Below are 21,664 nucleotides of genomic sequence, written 5' to 3'. Positions count from 1 at the left end.
CAGGCACTCCTTAAAATATATGTTATAATTTAATAAAGTCAGACTCACTTTTAATTTGCTTACTTTCAGGAAAAAAATAATTTGCTTATCTTAAAACTTCTCAATAAGGTTAAGAAAAGTGATCTAGTACAGATTTCAGTACTACAATTTAAAAAATAAAGCATCTCAAATCAGTGTGAGCAAAGGCTTTTTAGTGAGTGATTTAATAAGAATTACTGTATAATCATATGGAGCCACATAAAAATTGGATCTGTTCCTCATACCATATACCAAAATAAATTCTAAATAGATCAGAGATTTAAATGTAAAAAATGAGGCTGAGTGCGGTGACTCATGCCTGTAATCCCAGCACTTTGGGAGGCTGAAGTGGGTGGATCACCTGAGGTCAGGAGTTTGAGACCACCTTGGCCAACATGGTGAGGCCCTGTCTCTACTAAAACTACAAAAATTAGCTGGGTGTGTTGGCAGGCGCCTGTAATCCCAGCTACTCAGGAGGGTGAGGCAGGAGAATCACTTGAACCTGGGAGGCGGAGGTTGCAGTGAGCTAAGATTGTGCCACTGCACTCCAGCCTAGGTGACAAGAGTGACACTTGGTCTCAAAAAAAAAGAAAAGAACACACACATGCACATGAAAACATGTGTGAATTCTATAACCGGCTATAATCTAAGAAAGAGGGAACATTTCCTAAGTATAATTTGAAATCCAGAAATAACTGAAATAATCTATAAAAAAAAATTTAAATGAAAAAAAAAATTTAGTACAAAAACAAACAATAAAGTGGAAAAAAAATCTGCAACTTACATCACAAAGGGTTAATATGCAACTTCTAAAAATAAAGAAAACAAAGACTAACAACCCTTTAGAAAATGGGCAAGAGAGGCCAGACGCAGTGGCTCATGCCTGTAATCCCAGTACTTTGGGAGGCTGAGGCAGGCAGATCATGAGGTCAAGAGATGGAGATCTTCCTGGCCAACATGGTGAAACCCCGTTTCTACTAAAAATACAAAAATTAGCTAGGTGTGGTGGTGCGTGCCTGTAGTCCCAGCTACTCGGGAGGCTGAGGCAGGAAAGTCGCTTAATTCCGGGAGGTGGAGGTTTCAGTGAGCTGAGATTGTGCCACTGCACTCCAGCCTGGTGACAGAGTAAGACTCCATCTCAAAAAAGGAAAAAAAAAAAAAAAAAAAAAAAGGGCAAGTGGTAGGAACAGATAGTTCACAGAAAAAGAAATATAAATATCCCTAAAACATATGATAACATATGCTGTACGGAAACAGGAACTTTCATACATTGTTGGTGGGAACAAGAAACAGTGATATTTGGCAATATCCAACAAAAGTACACATGCACTCACCCTTTGACCAAGCAATTCTACTCTAGGAATGTAACCCTAAAACACACTAGCAAAAATATACAAAACACAGAGACACTAAGCTATTCACTACAGCACTATTAATATCTGTAATAGCCAAAGATCGTAAATAACAACTACCAATAAAGGAGTGCTGAATAAGCTAAGGTATATCTATCAATGTGGCACTATGTGGCTATAATAATGAGGAATATTTCTATAACTGCTGTGGAGTGATGCTCTGAATCTACTGTTATGTAAAAAAAAAAACCAGAGTGCAAAATAGGTTGCACGTATGAAAACATCTATCTAAGAAAGAGAGGCAAAATTAATATATATTTTCTTATATTAAAAATATATACAACAGGCCAGGCGCAATGGCTCACGCCTGTAATCCCAGCACTTTGGGAGTTTGAGGTGGGTGGATCACGAGGTCAGGAGTTCAAGATCAGCCTGGCCAAGATGGCGAAGCCCCGTCTCTACTAAAATACAAAAAAATATTAGCCGAGCATGGTGGTGGGTGCCTGTAATCCCAGCTACTTGGAAGACTGAGGAGGAGAATTGCTTAAACCCAGGAGGCAGAGGGTGCAGTGAGCTGAGATCGCACCACTGCACTCCAACGCCTGGGCGACAGAGCGAAATTCCATCTGAAAAAAAAAAAAGGAAGGAGAAGGCAAACCCAACGTAATAGTTACCTGTAAGGGAAAGGAGGGAACCTATGAATTGAAAGCAAAATGGAAAAAAAAAAAATTGAATTTAACTAGATATTGAATTGGTGGCTTCAGTAGAGTGAGGAATTATTTCAAGTGATTCTAAAATACAGGATGACTGTGCATCCTTAGCAGGACATATCCTACAGACAAAGAACTGCAAAGAAATCTTATTTTCAGTAATCAAATTGTTGGTAATAATACTGGTTTTGCTTGTCGAAACCTTGTATATTTGTGTAAAGCAAATAGATATTTTTGTTAATGTTCGGAATCACCAAAATTCACAACATAAAAAAAAGAGCAATCTAAACATCAAATAAGTATTTTAAAAAGTGTAACCATAAGTTTGAGCTGGGATTATTAATGTTCTCATAATGTGTTTTCTCTTAAAACAGGCAGTCCTAAAAATGTCATTTTTACTGGTTTATTTAAGGGAAGAAAAAAGTCAGGGTCTGTAAAACTGCACACTAAAAATTACAGAGATTATAAAAAGTACAGACCATTAGGAATGAATCACTCAAAACCTATGAAGCTTTGCAGTAAAGAGCCCTAAAAACAGTAATTCGCACCTCATGAGAAGATCTGAATAGACCAGACAGGTCAGAGTGGCTATATACTGCCTCGGGGGATACTGAAAGTACATAAAAAACAACAGAATGGAAATGCCAGCTGGTGCTAAAACAATGCAGACCAGAGTAGAGCTCTGATTCAATGGGTTCCTTGTGGACATGGGAGTTAGGGAGCATCCACAAACCCAGAGCCTAGGAGGGGGTAAGCCCCCTGTTCTTAGCAGAACAGGGAAAACATGGCTAGCTGATGAGAGAAAATTCTTCATAGAAAAATTACGGCTAAAAAAACAGAAAGGCCAGGTGTTGTGGTTCATGGCTGTAATCCCAGCACTTAGGGAGGCAGAAGCATGAGGATCATTTGAGCCCAGAAGTTTAAGACCAGTCGGCCAGGTGCGGTGGCTCACACCTGTAATCCCAACACTTTGGGAGGCTGAGGCGGGTGGATCATGAGGTCAGGAGATCGAGACCATCCTGGCTAACACAGTGAAACCCCATTTCTATTAAAATACAAAAAATTAGCTGGGCGTGGTGGCGGGCACCTGTAGTCCCAGCTACTCAGGAGGCTGAGGCAGGAGAATGGCGTGAACCCAGGAGGCAGAGCTTGCAGTGAGCCGAGATCGCGCCACTGCACTCCACCCTGGGCGACGGAGCAAGACTCCGTCTCAAAAACAACAACAAAAAAACCCAGCCTGGGCAACATAGTGAGACCTCGTCTCTAACAAAAATAAAAGTAAAAAATTAGCCAGGCATGGTGGTGCATGTCTGCAGCCCTAGCTATTCAGGAGGCTGAGGCAAGGGGATCACTTGGGCCCAGGAGTTCAAGGCAAAACATCACCATTTTGTAACCTTTAGTGAATTAATGATTTAGGCAATGATTAAAACTAATCTCAGCTAAAATCATTAGATGAAAAGCTAATAGGGAACCCATAAAGCATAGATCAGGTTGACAGTTCTTCACATTACAAAAAGAACCAGCCAAATATTTCCTTGAAATTTTCAAATAATCCTCTGGAAGAATCTCTGGAATGAGATTTGAAGGAAGCTTTCACGTTCTATATATTTTTAAACATTTTTTATAATAATCATTGGAAAAATAAAAATTATTTACATTTAAAAACATCCAGGTCAGGCACAGTGGCTCACTTCTGTAATCCTAGCACTTTGAAAGGCCGAGAAGGGCAGATCACTTGAGCTTAGAAGTTCGAGACCAGCCTGGGCAACGTGACAAAACCCTACCCCTACAAAAAATACAAAAATTAGCTGGGCATGGTGGCGAGCACCTGTAATCCCAGCTACTTGCGGGGTTGAGGCAGGAGGATGGCTTAAACCCAGGAGGTTGAGGCTACAGTGAACCGAGATTCTGCCACTGCACTATAGCCTGGGTGACAAAGTGAGACCCTGTCTCAAAAAATAAATAAAAATAAAAATAATTAAAAATTCCATACAAAGCCGTGTAATGTCTTTTTTTCTTTCTAGAAGCACTAAAAACTTGAAAAGGAAATTATTAATACAAGAATTAAAAGAACAAAACCTGACATAATGCTTAAGAATTTGCCTTTCCTTAGGATTCCCTTTAAGGGAAAAAAAGCATAGGTAAGCATCCACATTTGGTCAGTTAATTCCACAGGGCTCCACAGAGCTTCCCAGTGAGGCTATTGGGAGGGCAAGTCCAGGGCTCCAAAATCCTCACAACCACTTCAACCACAGCAACCACGCTCTTAATACATTTTACATATAGAACTCTGATTAAGATTTTGTTTGAAAAAGCATTCTCCTGCTAAAAAAAGATAGGCAGAATTTAAATGCCATCTTATACTTAGAAACAGAAAACCTTTTTATAAGCAAGCCATGGCTTAGAAGTTTTTAACTGATTATAGGTTATACATCATTTTGAAAAATGGTCTCAGAAATATGCACTGAGGAACACAATTTGAACACTTTCAGTGTCATCCAAGAAAACTCTGGACTCTGAAGACCAACCATGAAGACTGTCCAAGAATCCTAAATTAAGAGCCCCTGTTATAATGGGTCAGTTTGAGTAAAAATCTATATTATCTTAAAACACAAATTATTAACTTGGGATCCTATTCCAGAAGATCCATGAACTCAAAATTTTATGAATGTCAACATATGCATTTTTCTTTCAGATTCTCAGTGACCAAAAAAAGAAAAAAAATTACTGCTTTAAAGAAATATAAAGATTCCCAAGTAAAGGCTTAAATATGACTAGATTGAGGGTATTGACATAACTAAAGAAAGAGACAGAAGGTTAGCTGACCCTGTAAACAGAAGAAAATATGACAATCAGCTATAATCTTTGACAATAACCATTCAAGAGCTCTAGAGTGGCAGAACTCTGGAGGCAGGTTTATCTCTGAAAGTAAATGAGTCACATCTGTTTAACTTTGCTTCAGAGATATAAATGACATCTTATTTTACACTTGCAAATATCTTGGTTATCATTTGGCTTGCCAAATAGCTTGCAAACAAGAAAAGAATATGTTGGCTAGAGAGTATTAAGTATCTGATCCTTCTAGCAGTTTTGTTGCTCCTTGTAAATTACTAAACTGACATTCCAGTTTTATTTTATATCACCCAAGCTGGAGTACAGTGGTGCAATCACAGCTCACTGCAGCCTTGACCTTATGGGCTCAAGTGATCCTTCCCACTTCAGCCTCCTGAGCAGGCGGGACTACAGGCGCATGCCACCATGCCCGGCTAGTTTTTGTATTTTTTGTAGAGATGGGGTTTCGCTAGGTTGCCCAGGCTGGTCTCGAACTCCTGGGCTCAAGTGATTCTCCTAACCCAGCTTCCCAAAGGGCTGAGATTACAGGAGCGAGGCACTGTACCCAGCCTGACATTTCAGTTTTAAATCTCACATGCTTGAGACTCAATTGCTAAAAAACAAATCCAGTCAATATTTCGACAAATCAGGGCTCTGAACTTATGATTCTGAGGGAAAATCAAAGGAAAGAGGAAAACGTAGTAGATCTTTGAGAAGTGGCCACCTGACCTTTGAGCAAAGTCCCATGGGGCTTTTTATGCCCAAAAGAACCTTCAGACAGGAAGTCTGAGGAAGTGAGAACAGAGGAGGTATGCCTTACTTTTGGGAGGACGCCAGAGAGGGGAATTATTAAAGTTCCCAAGGCACAGTGTGGTGCAGGAGAGGGAACAAGACATCTTAGCAGAGCTTCTGGTACCCACCAAGGCATGGGAGTAACAGAATGATCCCTGTGCCCCTGAGAGGGACATGAAAATAGCTAAGAAAAAAATCAAGCAGACCTGAGAAAGCTTTACAGTCAGGATGATGAAATCCAGCAGTCACCTGCGGTGCCAGATGACCAGATACCAGGTGGGACTACAAAAAGAAGAGGAAGGAGAATAAAATGTTCCCACCCTATGCACTGCATTAGCCATGCTCCTGCCAAAAACCCTTACCCTTTAGGCACTTAGACGTAAGCCTACCCAAATGAATGTTCAAAATTAAAATGAAGTTCAGTTAAAGAAATTATAATTTTTGAACACTTGTATTCGTGATTTGAAATTTGAACAGGTGTAAAATTAAGCACCATTGTTCCCCATATACCTTCAAGAGGGAAAAAGAGATACAGGGAATAACAGAAGCAGTCTCCTAACATCTTATTGCATAATAATGATACAGTCTCTGCATCACAGCCAAGATATTACCCAAACTTCTCAGTTTTAGATTTAGTCTAAACACCCAAAATAATCATCGCCATCAAACAGCTCTTTAAAACTACTATAACACAGAATCTTGGTTTTTTTCTCTCCCCTAAACTATGTTATAACACTCTTCATAACACAAACACATTTAAGCTCATTACAAGGCTCTGAGAACTTACGGAATGTCCATTCTGAATGAGACTGCCAGACACCAAATAGGTAACATGCAGTTGGGCTCCTGAATTTTCTTTTCGTTTCCTTTCAACATAATCATACAGCATCCTGTTCCAAAGAAAACAAGCCACAAGTAAGTCATCAGTAAGAGTTCTTACATGATCAACTCTTAATTAATGACTTAAAAGATATATGAAATCTGGTAGTCCATCAAATTTTCTGAACAGTAGCATTTTTGCTTGGCTTATGGTCAGTTAAAAAAAGGATGGACTGTAGACAGGACATGGGGAGTAGAGTCCACTTGTATGGAGCTGGCACAGTGATCAGTATATTAACTGAAATAAGATTAATAATAGACCAAGAGGGACTGAACCTGCATTAAAACAGTGGCAATGATACATAATAAATAGAACACTGAATCAAGAAGTAGTTTGGTAACTGTCTAAGCTCTGGATAAGATAATTAATTTGTCTAGGCCTCTTAATATCCCAAGGTGTGAACAGGAGGGTTATATTAGATTAGTGATTCTTTCAACCTGGGATTCAGGTGGCCATCTATAACCCTCCAACCCTAAAGTTTCAGCAAATGTTTATGTGCTTTTTTGGGAGGAGATGTGTGAGAGTTTTCGATGGATTCTGAAGAGTGAATTACTCCAAAACATTAAGAACTACTAAGTATATGATCACAAATGTCCAGCTCTGAAATTCCAATTTTAAGATTACTCAGATTTAATGCCGATTCAGAATTGCAGAATGTAACAGCTTACTCACATCGCCCAGTATTCAGAATAATTCATTAACCTGAGATAGCCAAATACTAAATGCAGAAATAATGCTTTTAGTAAAATCTCTAAATTCATTTTTACCCTATGATCCAGCAAGTATCAGAAGTTGGCTCCCTTCAACAATCCAGTTTAAAAACAACAAAAAGAGACATAACATGTCTTTTATTTCGAGAAACATTTACAGTCTCTCTATAATATACTTCTGCCAAGCACAGCTAGAAATTTAAAAATCCCCAGAGAAACTCAACCTACATTGCTGTTCACTCTCTTCTTGAAGAGCCTGCTCTCTCAGCTTCCATGAAACCATGACCCACTGAGTCTCCTGCTACCCCTCTCACTGCTTCTGCTTCACTTTCTGAAGAGACTTCTCTACCTCCTCCCTTTCCTTAACTGTTGGTGTTCTGCCTTCAGCTATCTTTTCACTCTATGTATTAGAGTGACTAACCATTCCTGTCTGCCTGGGTCTGAGGGGTTTCTTGGGATGTGGAACTTGCAGTGACAAAATCGACCATCCTGGGCAAACCCAGGGTGGCTGGTCACCCTACTACATATTTTCCTCGGTTTATTTCATCCATCCCTGACTATAACATCATCTGCTCAAACCACCCAAGCCAGAAATCTGGGAGTCATTATCCTTCACTTCTTCCTATCCAGTGAGTTGCCAAGTCTCATCAGCTCTCCTTCCCAAGTAATTCTTGACTCCATGCCCTCCAAATCTCTTGACTAGACTATTTCAATTCCAAGTATCAATTCCTCTTCTCCTCCCCACTTCAACTTCATTATCCATGATGCTGCCAAAGTGAAGTTTAAAAAATGCAAATCAAGTCATTCAGTCCACAAAACTTTACTGAGTGATTACTTTATGTTCTATGCCTTAGTGACAGAATAGTGAATAAAGCAAGTCTGCTCTTAGAGCTTACATTCTAGAAATGAGACACACAATAAATATATATAATCTCAGATGACAGTAAGTTTATGGAAACAAAATTAAGTAAGGTAAGGAGGACAGAGGGTGCCTGAGAAGTTTTGCTATTTTATATAAGGTGATTAGGGAAGGCCTCATTAGCAGAGCCCTGCACAGAGGGAGGGAGCCAGCAAGGTGGATATCTTGGGAAACAATGTTCTAGGCAGACAGTCCAACAAATGCCAAGGTTCTGACGCAGGATGGTCAGCAAGATCCAAGGAAAAGAAAGGAGGCCAGTGTGCTGCAGTGAAATAAGGACAGTAGTAGGCGAGAGAGGGCAGAGTGCCAGGCACATAGGGCTTTGTGGCTACCATAGGACTTTAGGAAGCCATTAGAAACTTGAGAGCAGAGGTAACATGATCTCACCTTTTGGAAGGATCTGAGGTTATGTGGACGATATACTGTAGGGGAGCAAGGGAGGAAGCAAGGAGACCAGTTAGGAGGCTATTGCAATAACCCAGCCTAGAGATGATTGGTGGCTCAGTTTGGGGCGGTAGCAGTGCAGGTAGTAATTAGTGGATGAATTCTGGGTATATTTTAAAGTGAGAAACAAGAAGATTTGCTGATATACTGTGGTGAGGTGTAAGAGAAAGAAGAGTCAAAAATGACTGCACTAGGCAACCCAAAGAAGCAAGCTGCAATTCACCGAGATAGGGGAAAAGCAGGAAAAGCAGGTGTTGAGGGGAGAAGTCAGGAGTTAGGTTTTGGGGCATATTAAATTTGCAATGCCTATTAGTCACTGTTGATGTTGAAAAAGTTGCTAGAGAGTCTTGCCTGAAATATAATTCCTTGTTATAAATCTTTCAGTAGCGCCAGGCACGGTGGCTCATGTTTGTAATCCCAGCTCTCAGGGAGGCAGAGGCGGGAGGATAGCTTGAGCCCAGGAGTTTGAGACCTGCCTGGGCAATATAGTGAGATCCCGTTCTCCACAAAAAGCGGGGGTAAAAAAAGACAAAATAATAATAATAATAATAATAATAATAATAATAATAAGTGTAACAAAGCTTTCAGTAGCTTCTCATCCCCTAAGGATCAACTTCAAATCTCTAGGTATGACAGGTAAAACCCTTCTTGTTCTGGGCCCTGTATCTCTGACCATTCCCCATCATACCTACACTATCTTCATCCTTATGAAACATTCTACAGTTCCCTTTATTCCTTTGTATATGCCCCTCCTTCTGCCAGCCTGGCCTCGAACCCCTGGGCTCAAGCGATCCTCCTGCCTTGGCCTCCCAAAATGCTGGGATTACAGGAGTGAGCCATCATGCCTAGAAAATGAGCCTCTGCCTTCTAAGCTCTAACAAATCTTATCTCATATCCATTATTACAGCATGTATCACCCTGCATTCAACTACTTATTTTACATATGAGGCATCCGCTCTGGACTGTTAACTCTTTGAGTACAAAAAGGTGCCCTAGTCAGGATTTTTGCTGATTCCTCCTCTTTGCCCTTTGATGTTTCTTTCCATTACAACAATTGTGTTAGAAGAATAAATGAGCTAACAGATCCATGAACATTTTGGTTTGTTGATGCTAGTTTGGACCATGCTAAGGGAAGACGTGATAGGCAGGTACCATGCCCAAGATGCTCTCAAGCTTGCTGGCCAAATGCAGTATTTTTTATCCACAACTAATAGTCCTGCCCATATCATCAGTCATTGTCCTCTACGTACCTGTCTCCCCAAATTGACCCCAGTTCTTCTCTCTTATATTATTAACAGAAAATTCAAAGCAAACTCTTATTTTAAAAAAGAATTCCTGCGGCCGGACACGGTGGCTCACATCTGTAATCCCAGCACTTTGGGAGGCCAAGGCAGGCGTATCACCTGAGGTCGAGAGTTCAAGACCAGCCTAACCAACATAGAGAAACCTCATCTCTATTAAAAATACAAAATTAGCTGGGCGTGGTGGTGCATGCCTATAATCGCAGCTACTCAGGAGTCTGAAGCAGGAGAATTGCTTGAACCTGGGAGGCAGAGGTTGCAGTGAGCCAGGCTTGTGCCATTGCACTCCAGCCTGGGCAACAAGAGCAAAACTCTATCTCAAAAAAAAAAAAGGAAAGAATTCCTGCCTATTTTTTTGAGTCTAAAACATGTTTTATCTAATCTAAGCCAAACTTTTTTTTTTTTTTTTTTTTTTTGGGAGATAAGAGTCTCGCTCTGTCGCCAGGCTGGAGTGCAGTGGTGCGATCTCAGCTCACTGCAATCTCTGCCTCCAGGTTGAAGCAATTTTCCTGCCTCAGCCTCCCAAGTAGCTGGGACTACAGGCACGCGCTGGCTACTTTTTCGTATTTTAGTAGAGACGGGGTTTCATCATGTTGCCCGGGCTGGTCTCAAACTGCTGAGCTCAGGCAATCCGCCCGCCTCGGCCTCCCAAAGTGCTAGGATTACAGGCATTAGCCACCGCGCCCAGCCTAAGCCAAACACTTTTTAATAAACAAAATGTAAAATATTCTTAAATAAGAATGACAACAGGCTCGGCACAGTGGCTCACGCCTGTAATCCCAAAATGATAGGAGGCCGAGGCAGCCAGATCACGAGGTCAGGAGTTCGAGACCAGCCTGGCCAGCAAGGTGAAACCCCATCTCTACTAAAAATACAAAAAGTTAGCCAGGCATGGTGGCACGTGCCTGTAGCCCCAGCTACTTGGGAGGCTGAGGCAGGAGAATTGCTTGAATCCGGCAGGCGGAGGTTGCAGTGAGTCGAGATTGTGTCATTGTACTCCAGCCTGGGCAATAGAGCAAGACTCCATCTCAAAAAAAAAAAAGAAAGAACAACAACATATATGACTTCTTACAAGATACACTTCCTACACGTATGATTAATTATAGCTTCCCATTTTAATTCATTAATCTTCCCTCCTGATCAGTTCCACCCATAATGTTCCCCAGGATGAGTACAATGTATTGCCCATACTGCTTTCTCTAACCTAACTTAATTCTTTCACAGCATTTTCACAATCTGAAATTATCTTGTTTAAATCAATTGGTTGGGGGGGGAGGGGCTTGTCTGTCAGGTTTACTATTGTATGACATAGCCTGAAATAATGCTAAAGAAAACAGTATGAGGCCAGGCACACTGGCTCAAGCCTGTAATCTCAGCACTTTGGGAGGCTGAGGCGGGCGGATCACCAGGTCAGGAGTTCAAGACCAGCCTGGCCAAGACTGTGAAACCCTGTCTCTACTAAAAATGCAAAAATTAGCCGGGCATGGTGGCGGGTGCCTGTAATCCCCACTATTTGGGAGGCTGAAGCAGGAGAATCGCTTGAACCTGGAAGGCAGAGGTTGCAGTGGGCCAAGTTCCACCACTGCACTCTGGCCTGGGTGACGGAGCAAGACTCCATCAAAAAAAAAAAAAAAAATTATGTGAGAGAAATGTTTGTGAAAATGGTGAGGCCGAGCTTGGTGGCTCATGCCTATAATTCCAGTACTTTGGAAGGCTGAGGCAGGAGGACTGCTTGAGTCCAGACATTCAAGACCAGCCTGGTCAACATGGCAAGATCCCATCTCTCCAAAATAAAAAAATCAGCTAGCATGGTGGCATGTACCTGTGGTCCCAGCTACTCACAAGGCTGAGGTGGGAGGATCCCTTAAGCCCAGGAGGTCAAGGCTACAGGAAGCCATGTTTGAACCACTGCACTCCAGCCTGGGTGATAAGAGTGAGACTCTATTTCAAAACAAACAAACATAAACCATAGTGCTTGGTATTCATTCAATAAATATGTATTGGCATTCATTGTGTGCCTGACACTGAAGAGAGAATAATTGTGGCATATTATATTTTCCAAAGATGGCTGAGACAGCATCTCCCATTCCATATGCTCTTCTACATTCTCTCATTGAGAAGTAGAGTCCACCCCTTGAATCTGGTATGGCCAGTGATTCACTGCTTGACTTCTGAGGCTAGTCAGAAAAGGCAATTGGCCCTACACTGTGCTGGAACACAAGTTTTTGGAGCCTTGAGCTGCTATGTAAGAAGTCCGACTACCTGGAGACACCAGGCTGTGAGGAAGCCCAGGCCATATACATAGACCACATGCAAGCACTCTAGTCCACTGCCCCTGCGAAAGTCCCAACAGATGGCCAGAAGCAACAGCCAGACATGTGCTTAAAGATGCCTAGAGATGACCAGGTTCCAGTTATTGAGACTTTCCAGTGGGGATGCCAGACATCACGGAACAGACATAAGCCATTCCCACTGTGCCCTATCCAAATTCCAAAGCAAAAGATTCTATGAGCATAATAAAATGATGTTTCCAGGCACTACATTTTGGGGTGATTTCTGATACAGCAATAGTAATCAGAACAGCGATGAACCTGACAAGTTTCCTGCCTTCATCGAGTTTATATTCTAGTGGCAAAAGACATACAATAAGCAAAAAATGCCAAGACAATAATATGAATTATAAAATGCTGGGATAACCATATACCCATGTGCAAAAAAATGATGCTGGACCCTTTCCTTACACCATACACAAAAAATTAACTCCAAGTGATTCCTAGAAGATATAGTCAATATTTATACATTTCAGTGATTCATTTAAAAATTAGCTTGAACTAACACCTAATCTGAAAGCTTTAGTATAGTCTTACTATAACAACTAAAGCATTTCTCCTTCCTTCCTTTCCTCCCTCCCTCCCTCCCTCCCTTCCTTCCTTTTTTCTCTCTCCCTTTCTGTTTTAGAGACAGGGTCTTGCTCTGTCACCCAGATGGGATCATAGCTCACTGCAGCCTTGAACTCTTGGGCTCAGACAATTCTCCTGCCTCAGCCTTCCGAGTAGCTAAGACTACAGGTGCATGCCACCACACCCAACTTCTGTTTTAAAAAACCTTTTTATAAAGATGGGGGTCTCACTATGTTGCCCAGGCTCGCCTTGAACTCCTGGGCTCAAGCAATTCTCCCACCTCAGCCTCCTCAAGTGTTGGGACTAATACAACTGAGCCACCACACCCACCTGACTGAAGCATTTCTAATGTTAACAAGTACATGGCCAGGTGCAGTGGCTCATATCTGCAATCCCAGCACTTTGGAGGACAAGGCAGGAGGATGGCTTCAGCCCGGGAGTTCAAGACCAGCCTGCGCAACACAGTGAAACCCCATCTCTACAAAAAATACAAAAAGTAGCCAGGTGTGGTGGCATGCACCTGTAGGTCCAGCTAGTCGGGAGGCTGAGGAGGGAGAATCACTTGAGCCTGGGAGGCCAAAGTTGCAGTGAGCCAAAATTGCGCCACTGCATTTCCACCTGGGCAACAGAGTGAAACGCTGTCTCAAAACAATAATAATAATGATGTTGACAAGCACATGATCTGTAGAAAACTTAAATATAGTGATAAAAATGATTTTTTAAAAACTCTTAAGTGGATTACAGAATTAAATGTAAGTGCAAAAACTAAGAAATCTTAGAAAAAAAGCACAGGAGTAAATCTTCACAACCCTGGGTTAGGCAAAGCCTTCTTAGATACTATGTCAGAAGCATATGCAACACATCAGAAAGAAAACACAGCAAGGGTATGGAGAAAAGAGAATGCTTATACACCATTGGTGGGAATGTAAATTAATACAGCCATTGTGTAAAACGGTATGGAGGTTCCTCAAAATATCAAAAATAGAGCTACTGTATGATCCAGCAGTCCCACTATGGATATACATCCAAAGGAAATGAAATCAGTATGTCAGAGATATTTGCACTCACATGCTTACTGCAGCACTATTTACAATAGCCAAGATATGGAATCAACCTATGTCCATTAATGGATAAATGCATAAAGGAAATAGAGTGTATATACACAATGGAATACTATTCAGCCATAAAAATGAATAAAATCCTATCATTTGCAACAAAATGGATGAACCTGGAAGAGACTATGTTAACTGAAATAAGCCAGACACAGACAAATACCACATGATCTCACTCATTTGTGCAATCTGTAAAAGTTGATCTCACAGAAGTAGAAAGCAGAATTTTCTTTCCATAGGCTGAGGTGGTTAGCGGAGGGGGAATGGGGAGATGTTGTTCAAAGGATACATAATTACCATTAGACAGGAATAAGTTCAAGAGCTCTACTGTATAGCATGGTGACTACAGTTAACGATGATATATTATATTCTTGAAAAATGCAAAGATGGTAGACATTAAATGTTTTTACCACCAAAATAACTGTGTGATGTAATACATTTATTAGCTAGATTTAACTATTCCACAACGTACATATACTTCAAAATATAATGTTGTACACAATAAATACATACAACTTAACTTGTCAATTTAAAAAATCTTGGCTGGGCATGATGGCTCACATCTGTAATCCCAGCACTTTAGGAGGCCAAGGCAAGCAGATCACTTGAGGTCAGGAGTTCGAGACCAGCCTGGCCAGCATGGTGAAACCCCATTTCTACTAAAAATACAATAAAATTGGCCGGGCGTAGTGGCACATGCCTGTAGTCCCAGTTACCTGGGAGGCTGAGGCAGGAGAATGGCTTGAACCAGAGAGGCGGAGGTTGCAGTGAGCCGAGATCACGCCATTGGACTCCAGCCTAGGCGACAGAGCAAGGCTTCTGTCTTAAAAAAAAAAAAAAAAAAAAAAAATCTTCTTAGGCCAGGCACAGTGGCTCGTATCTGTAATTCCAGCATTTTGGGAGGCCAAGGTGGGAGGATCACTTGAGATCAGGAGTTTGAGACCAGCCTGGGCAACATAGCGAGATCTCGTTTCTACTAAAAAAAAAATAATAAGATAAAAAAAATTAATCCTTTTAAAATTTAAACTTAAAAAAGCATAAGCAACAAAAGGAAAAATAAATAAATTGGACTTCATCAGCAATAAAAACTTCCATTGGCCAGGCATGTGGCTCATGTCTGTAATCACAGCACTTTGGGAGGCCAAGGCAGGGGCTTGAGCCTAGGAGTTCAAGACCAGCCTGGGACCAGCCTGTGAAACATGGCGAGACTCCATCTCTAAAAAAAAATTAAAAAATTAGCTGAGTGTGGTGGCATGCACCTGTAGTCCTGGCTACTTGGGAGGCTGAGGTGGGAAAATCACCTGAGCCCAGGGAAGTCAAGGCAGAAGTGGGCTGACATCACACCACTGCACTCCAGCTTGGGCAATAGAGTGGCATTCTGTCTCAAACAACAACAACAACAAATGTCTGCACTTCAAAGCACACCATCAAGAAAGTACAAAGACAATCCACAGAATGGTAGAAAATTTTTGCAAATCATTTTTCAATCGGGGTCTTATATTCAGAACCTATAAAGAACTCTTAAAACTCAAAAACAACCAAAAATACCCAATGACAGAAATGGGCAAAATTTTGAATATCATTTCTCCAAAGATATACAAATGGCCAAGACGTGTATGAAAAGATATTCAGCATCATTAGTCATTAGGAAAATGCAAATCAACATCATTTATGAGATACCACTTCACATCTGCTAGGATGGTTAAAATAAGACATAACAAAAAGTTTTAGCCAGGTGTGGTGATGTACACCCGTAGAGCTACTTGGGAGGCTGAGGCGGGAGGATCCTTGAGTTCAAATCCAGCCTAGGCAACATAGTGAAACCCCATCTCAAAAAAAAAAAAAGAGAATTCATCCACGAGAAGTCTAAGGGAAAAAAAAAGTGTGTTGACCAGAATGTGGAGAAACTGAAATACTCATATACTGTTAGGACGGTAAGACAGTGTAGCCATTTTGAAATATAGTTTGTCAGTTCCTCCAAATGTTAAATACAGAATTATAACCCAGCAATTCCAATCCTAGGTACAGATACTGATATGGTTTGGCTGTGTCCCCACCCAAATCTCAACTTGAATTGTAATAATCCCCACGTATCAAAGACAGGACCAGGTGGAGATAACTGAATTATAGGGGCAGTTCCCCCAAGCTCTTCTCATGATAGTGAGTTCTCACGAGATCTGATGGTTTTACAAGGGGCTTCCCACTTCGCTCGACACTCATTCTCTCTCCTGCCAACCTGTGAAGAGATGCCTTCCGCCAAGTCTCCTGAGGCCTCCCCAGCCATGCGGAACTGTGAGTCAATTAAACCTCGTCTTTATAAATTCAATCTCAGGTATGTCTTCATAGCAGCATGAGAAGGGACTAATACATATACTCAAGATAACTGAAAATATATGTTCATATAAACACTTATACATGAATGTTTTATACATGAATGTTCATAACAGCATCATTCATAGCAGTCAAAATATGGAAATAACCCAAATGTCTATTAATGATGAATAAACAAAATTTGTTGTATCCATATATATTTGGAGACTGAATCATGTCTCCAAAAAGATATGGTGAAGCCCTAACCCCCAATACCTTAAAATGTGACCTTATTTAGAAATAGAGTTATTGCACATGTAATTAGTTAAGACAAGGTCATATTGGAGTAGGGTGGATTCGTAATTCAATATGACTGGTGTTCATATAAGATACACATGCAAAGATACAGATACACAGGGAGAATGCCATGACAATGAAGGCAGAGATTGGAATTACGCAGCTACAAGCCAATGCGAATGATTGCCAGCAAACCACCAAAGGTGGGAAAAAGTAAAGAATAAGATTCTTTCCTATAGATTTCAGAGACAGCACACAGCCCCGCCAACACCTTGATTTTTACTTCTAGCCTCCAGTACTATAAGATATTAAATATCTGTTGTCTTAAGCCACCCAATTTGTAGTATATTGTTACGGCAGCCCTTGGAAACTAATAAATTATATAATGGAATATTATTTAGCCATAAGAACAAATTAAGTAGTGATGCATGCTAAGTGAAAAAAAAACAGACATTATAAGACTATATATGATTCCATTTATACAACATATTCAGAACAGGCAAATCTATAGGCAGAAAGATTAGTGGTTGTCTAGGGCTGAGGGCATAGAAGTAAGGGAGAAATGGTAAGTGAGTGATAGTGGGTAGTTTCTTTTTAGAGTGATGAATATGTTATAAAACTGTGGTGATGGTTACACAACTCTGTGAATATACTAAAAACTACTGAATTATACACCTTAAATTGGTGAATTATATCTCAATAAACTTTTTAAAGGGAGAATTACTAAAGAAATTAACAGAATGATATGACAGAGTTGGGGAGGGGTGGGGATACTTGAAATAGAGGATTAGTAAGATTCCTTACAAGTGGTAACATGTAAAATCTGAGCTGAAATCTGAAGGATGAGGACAGCTGAAAGAGCATTCCAGACAGAGGGATCCTAAAGTGAGAATAAGCTTGCATATTTGGAGAACAGAAAGGCAAATATGGCTAGACTATAGTAAGTGAGGTAGCAAGTGGTATGAGATGAAGTTGGGTAGATAGGCAGGAGCTAGACAGTGCATTAATGCTACAAAAATTAGAGGTAATCAGGTAGCTACAGTAAAATTGCAGGCATCTTCATTTCACCTTTAGGGAACTCTAGTTCACAGTATACACCTTTGTATCCCAATAGGCTTAGTAATAGTTGCCTAATTTCACTTTAAACATCCATAACCACAATGAACAATAACCCATAGGTATCCATTCCCAAAGTTAACTGAACCTCTTGGGTTTGGGCCAGCTGCTCTTGTGCAATCTCAGTCAAAACTAGTCCCAATCTATCCCTAGGCTAAGACTTTCAGGTTTGAAAGCCTAACCATCACCGCCAAAATCAGACTCCTAAACCTGTCTAACACTAACCCAGATAGAGTCAAAGCAACCCATTCTAGAGACTAGGAACTTTCTAAGACTTGTGGAATGTTCTTAAGGCTCAAAGATTCCTATGGCTCCTTCAGGCATGGTGGCTCACACCTGTAATCCCAGCAATTTGGGAGGCTTTGGCAGGCGGATCATTTGAAGTTAGTAGTTTGAGATCAGCCTGGCCAACATAGTGAAATCCCATTTCTACTAAAAATATAAAAATTATCTGGGTGTGGTGGTGGGCGCCTGTAATCCCAGCTACTTGGGAGACTGAGGCAGGAGAATTGCTTGAACCTGGGAGGCGGAGGTTACAGTGAGCTGAGAGCACGCCTCTGCACTCCAGCCTGGGTGACAGAGCAAGGCTCTCTCTCAAAAAAAAGAAAAAGAAAAAAAAAAGTTTGTACGACTCAAAGAATAGAGAAAACTCAGACCATCCTTAGGAATAAAACAAACTAAATGAGCAATTAACCCAATATTTGTATCCTCAACCTGTTTACTAATTCCCCCTTTTGGGACATAGATGATACTGGCACCTATGCAGGTCAAAACATTCTAAAGTTATTTCAAAAGCTTGCCTTTTCCCCTCTGGTTTCAAACTGGATCACAGGTTTCAGTAAGAAAAGGTGATATGGCAAAATTCAAGAAGAATAATGTTCTGCACCAGCCTAAACATATTCTTTTCAGTTTCACTTAAATAGTTCTCCCATCTCTTATACTGTCATACAGCTTGTGTCAAACACCTGTTGACCTCATTATGGAAGCATTTCAATAACATCCAGAAATGGGCCTAAGAAAAACATGTGAAAACATAGTGAAGATGTAAGAAACAAACATACAAATCCGAGATGTAAACAGAACTGGGCAGGCCATTTAATAAATTTGAATTAACAAAGTGATGTTAACCAGAGCCCAAGGCTGCAAATAAATCCAATAAATTTACCATCATACCTTTATATATTTAGGTTGCTGCAAAAGTAATGGCAAAAACCACGATTATTTTTGCACCAACCTAATACAAGTCCACCAATATTTTAAACAAGACAAAAGGTAGTAAAAAGAGTATTATTTTCATTTACCCAGAAAATTAGCTCTAATCTATAGGCTATCTGTAGAGTTAAAAGCAAAGCACAACAAAAAACAAAACAAAAAACTCCAATGTGATTAAAATTGGTAGTAACTTGGACTTACTGTTTGGCCTGGTTAACATGAACCCCTAGTGTATAGCTCAGCCATTTGTATGTCACCTGTAAGAAGAAAAACATTTTCAAATGTTTTATTAGATGACTCCAGAGTGCAGATCAGCCCCGAGTGTCTGTTCCTAAAGATTCCTATTCTTAGATGGTTATGCCTTATAAATTACAACAAATGCCACTGCAGCTTTGCCAAGAACTATCTATCTGGGTAGGCAGGACCAAGTTACTTATCTTAAAAATGCTAGTAAGTTTGTTTCATGAAGTAATGAAAAATAATCTAACAAGACAGGTTGAACATACCTAGCAGAAAAAGCTCTCATTTTCCTCACATTCCTTGTTTTACTTAGGCCCTTTCCTCATGATGTCTTTTTTTTGGGACCACCAGCCAAAGCCATCCTAAAACTCACGCAGAAGATAGATGACTTTGAAATGTTATGTCTCAGAAACTTCTAAAGAAAGTTGCACCCATGCAAACATTAAAGGGCGCAGGTGGTGCAGGGGTCAGGAAACGAACAAAGACGGTAAATATTTTTATAAGAGATCAGATTGGGAACTACCAGCATCAAGCCTTCATCCCTCCTAGACCCAGGATGCCTGCACTCTCTTCTCTCAAAGTCTCTCCAATTCCAAATGTCAAGCTTCCAATAGTTAGAAGACTTGCACAGGTTAGGCAAAGGTAGTGTGATGTAGAAGAAAGTATTAGTAAGAGGACAGACGTAGGTTGAAAAATTGCCTATCCCTTACCAACCGGAAATAAACAAGTTATTTGGCCCCTCAGATTCAATTTCCTCATCTAAGGATACCACCACCGACCTGGGGTAGGGTGCGGGGACGTCACTGTAAAGATTAAAGTGCCTTGGCACACAGCATGCACTCGATCATCAAGGTTTGAAAAGTGCACTCACATGCATCATCTCGCTTGATCTTTACCGCACCCCTGTGAAGGCGGGTCAAACCTCTATCAATGCTTAAATTTCCAGGAAGAGGAAACAGTATCTGGAGGTTACACAACTTGTAACTTAACACAGTTAAGACACGATTTCCTCAACTATAAACGTAAAACTTTAAACGCCAACCACCTTAAAAGATAGGTGTAGGGACGCCTTAGAAATACTCAGCCAACGGCCCTCCCTCCGCGCCCGGTCTCCGCGGCTCCAGCCCCAGGCTCTGTTCAGAGCACGCCCACCCAAGGGACACGGACTTCCGTGTGTGCCGGAGGACCTTCCCGACGAGTCCTCGCTCGCCCTGGGGCACAGAGCTCGCCCAGGTCCCCTCGTAGGGACCTGTCTCCCCCTGCTCCCCACGAAGCCACCGCAGAGAGAGTCAAGGCTCCCGCCACCCCAGCCGGGCCCAGGACCCCGGTCGCACGCCCGTGTTCCCCAGTAGTAGCTGCTCACGATCTTGTTTTGGTCCGTGACGAACTCGTCTATATTTTCCAGATAAAGCTGGTCCGCCATGGTGCGGCAGCGCTGGGACCCGCCTTTAGCCCCTCTCTCAACCACAGACACAGCTCCCGCCGGCGGGAAACGTCTTTGCTCCCTCCCAGGTCCCGGGTCGTTTCCCCGGCAACGGAAGCGACGCACTACGGCGGCCCTCAGCGAGTCAAACTAGTTATGGAGACGGCGCAGACGGAAGTAGGCAGAGCTAGTGGGAAATAGCGAAGTACGGGGCCTCCTGGCTAGTTTTTTCCTATACCTACGTGCTTATGTTAAAGTTTAATTTATAAATTAGGCACAGTAAGAGATTAACAAAAATAACTAACGATAAAATAGAACAATTGTTATTATTATACTGTAATAAACATTAGTGAATATGGTCTCTCAACAGATGTCGTTGGATATAATATTTCCCTACCGAGATTGGCTGCGGGTGATGAAACCCGGGAAAGCCCGGATAAAAGGGAGACTATTGAAAACAAGTAATTTTAGTAGTGCTGCCAACTGGGGAAAAGTACTGCCTGTTATAATCCCTCAGAGTTGAGAAATTAGGGAAGGTTTTTCCAGAGGGGATGAGGAGAGGCTGAGTGTTTCGGATAGAGGCAGGAGAATTTGCTGGAAAAGAGTTCATTATCTCTGGATTATTAGGAGAAGAGGCGGGTGAGAGATACTTGGGAGAAACCAAATAGTTGTGCCTAGGAGAATGTGAAGAGGTGCATGAGCTGTGTTCTCAGGAAAACTTGGAGAAAAGTTATCAGGTTGGGGAATTTCAACTCAAATTTCTCCTAATATCACCCCCCAAAAATCTTTAATAATTGACTTCAGCATAAGCTGGTGCAGTTCAGTACCGCAGCTGTAGTGCATAAGTGAATCAGACTTACTGGGTTTGAATCCTCGTTTTGCAGTTCGTTGTGTAAAGTTAGGTAATTCTTTAGCCACTAGGAGCCTATTTCCTTATCTGTAAAATGGGAATAATAATAGTACCTACTTCAAAGGCTTGTTGCAACATGCATTCATTCAAAGCACAGCAAAATCCTGAGAAAGGCCAGATACTGTTCTGAGTGCTGAGGTGCTGGGGCTGCAGCTGTGAACAATAATAAACCGAGCCTGTTCACAT

At 41.3% G+C, this 21,664-nt stretch overlaps 1 protein-coding gene across 2 annotated transcripts in view; it reads right to left on the bottom strand.

The window, feature by feature from the left end:
• The window catches only part of POLD3 (DNA polymerase delta 3, accessory subunit), a 51,830-nt gene extending 31,175 nt beyond the window's left edge, over positions 1–20,655 (bottom strand). Inside the window, exons 1-3 of one of the 2 annotated variants that reach the window (XM_005579078.4) lie at positions 20,509–20,655; positions 19,107–19,162; positions 6,492–6,594 (exon numbers count right to left, since the gene is read on the bottom strand). In XM_005579078.4, the coding sequence (XP_005579135.2) occupies positions 6,492–6,594; positions 19,107–19,162; positions 20,509–20,568 (219 nt within the window). In that variant the 5' untranslated portion in view covers positions 20,569–20,655. The remainder of the gene's footprint in view (positions 1–6,491; positions 6,595–19,106; positions 19,163–20,508) is intronic. The other variant, XM_074014749.1, reaches the window with a different exon arrangement.
• Between the last annotated feature and the right edge of the window lie 1,009 nt (positions 20,656–21,664).

Source organism: Macaca fascicularis, chromosome 14, assembly GCF_037993035.2.
Source record: "Macaca fascicularis isolate 582-1 chromosome 14, T2T-MFA8v1.1".
NCBI classification, from domain to species: Eukaryota; Metazoa; Chordata; class Mammalia; order Primates; family Cercopithecidae; genus Macaca; species Macaca fascicularis.
The sequence above is the reverse complement of the archived record's forward strand: the minus strand, read 5'-3'. Positions and strand labels throughout refer to the sequence as shown.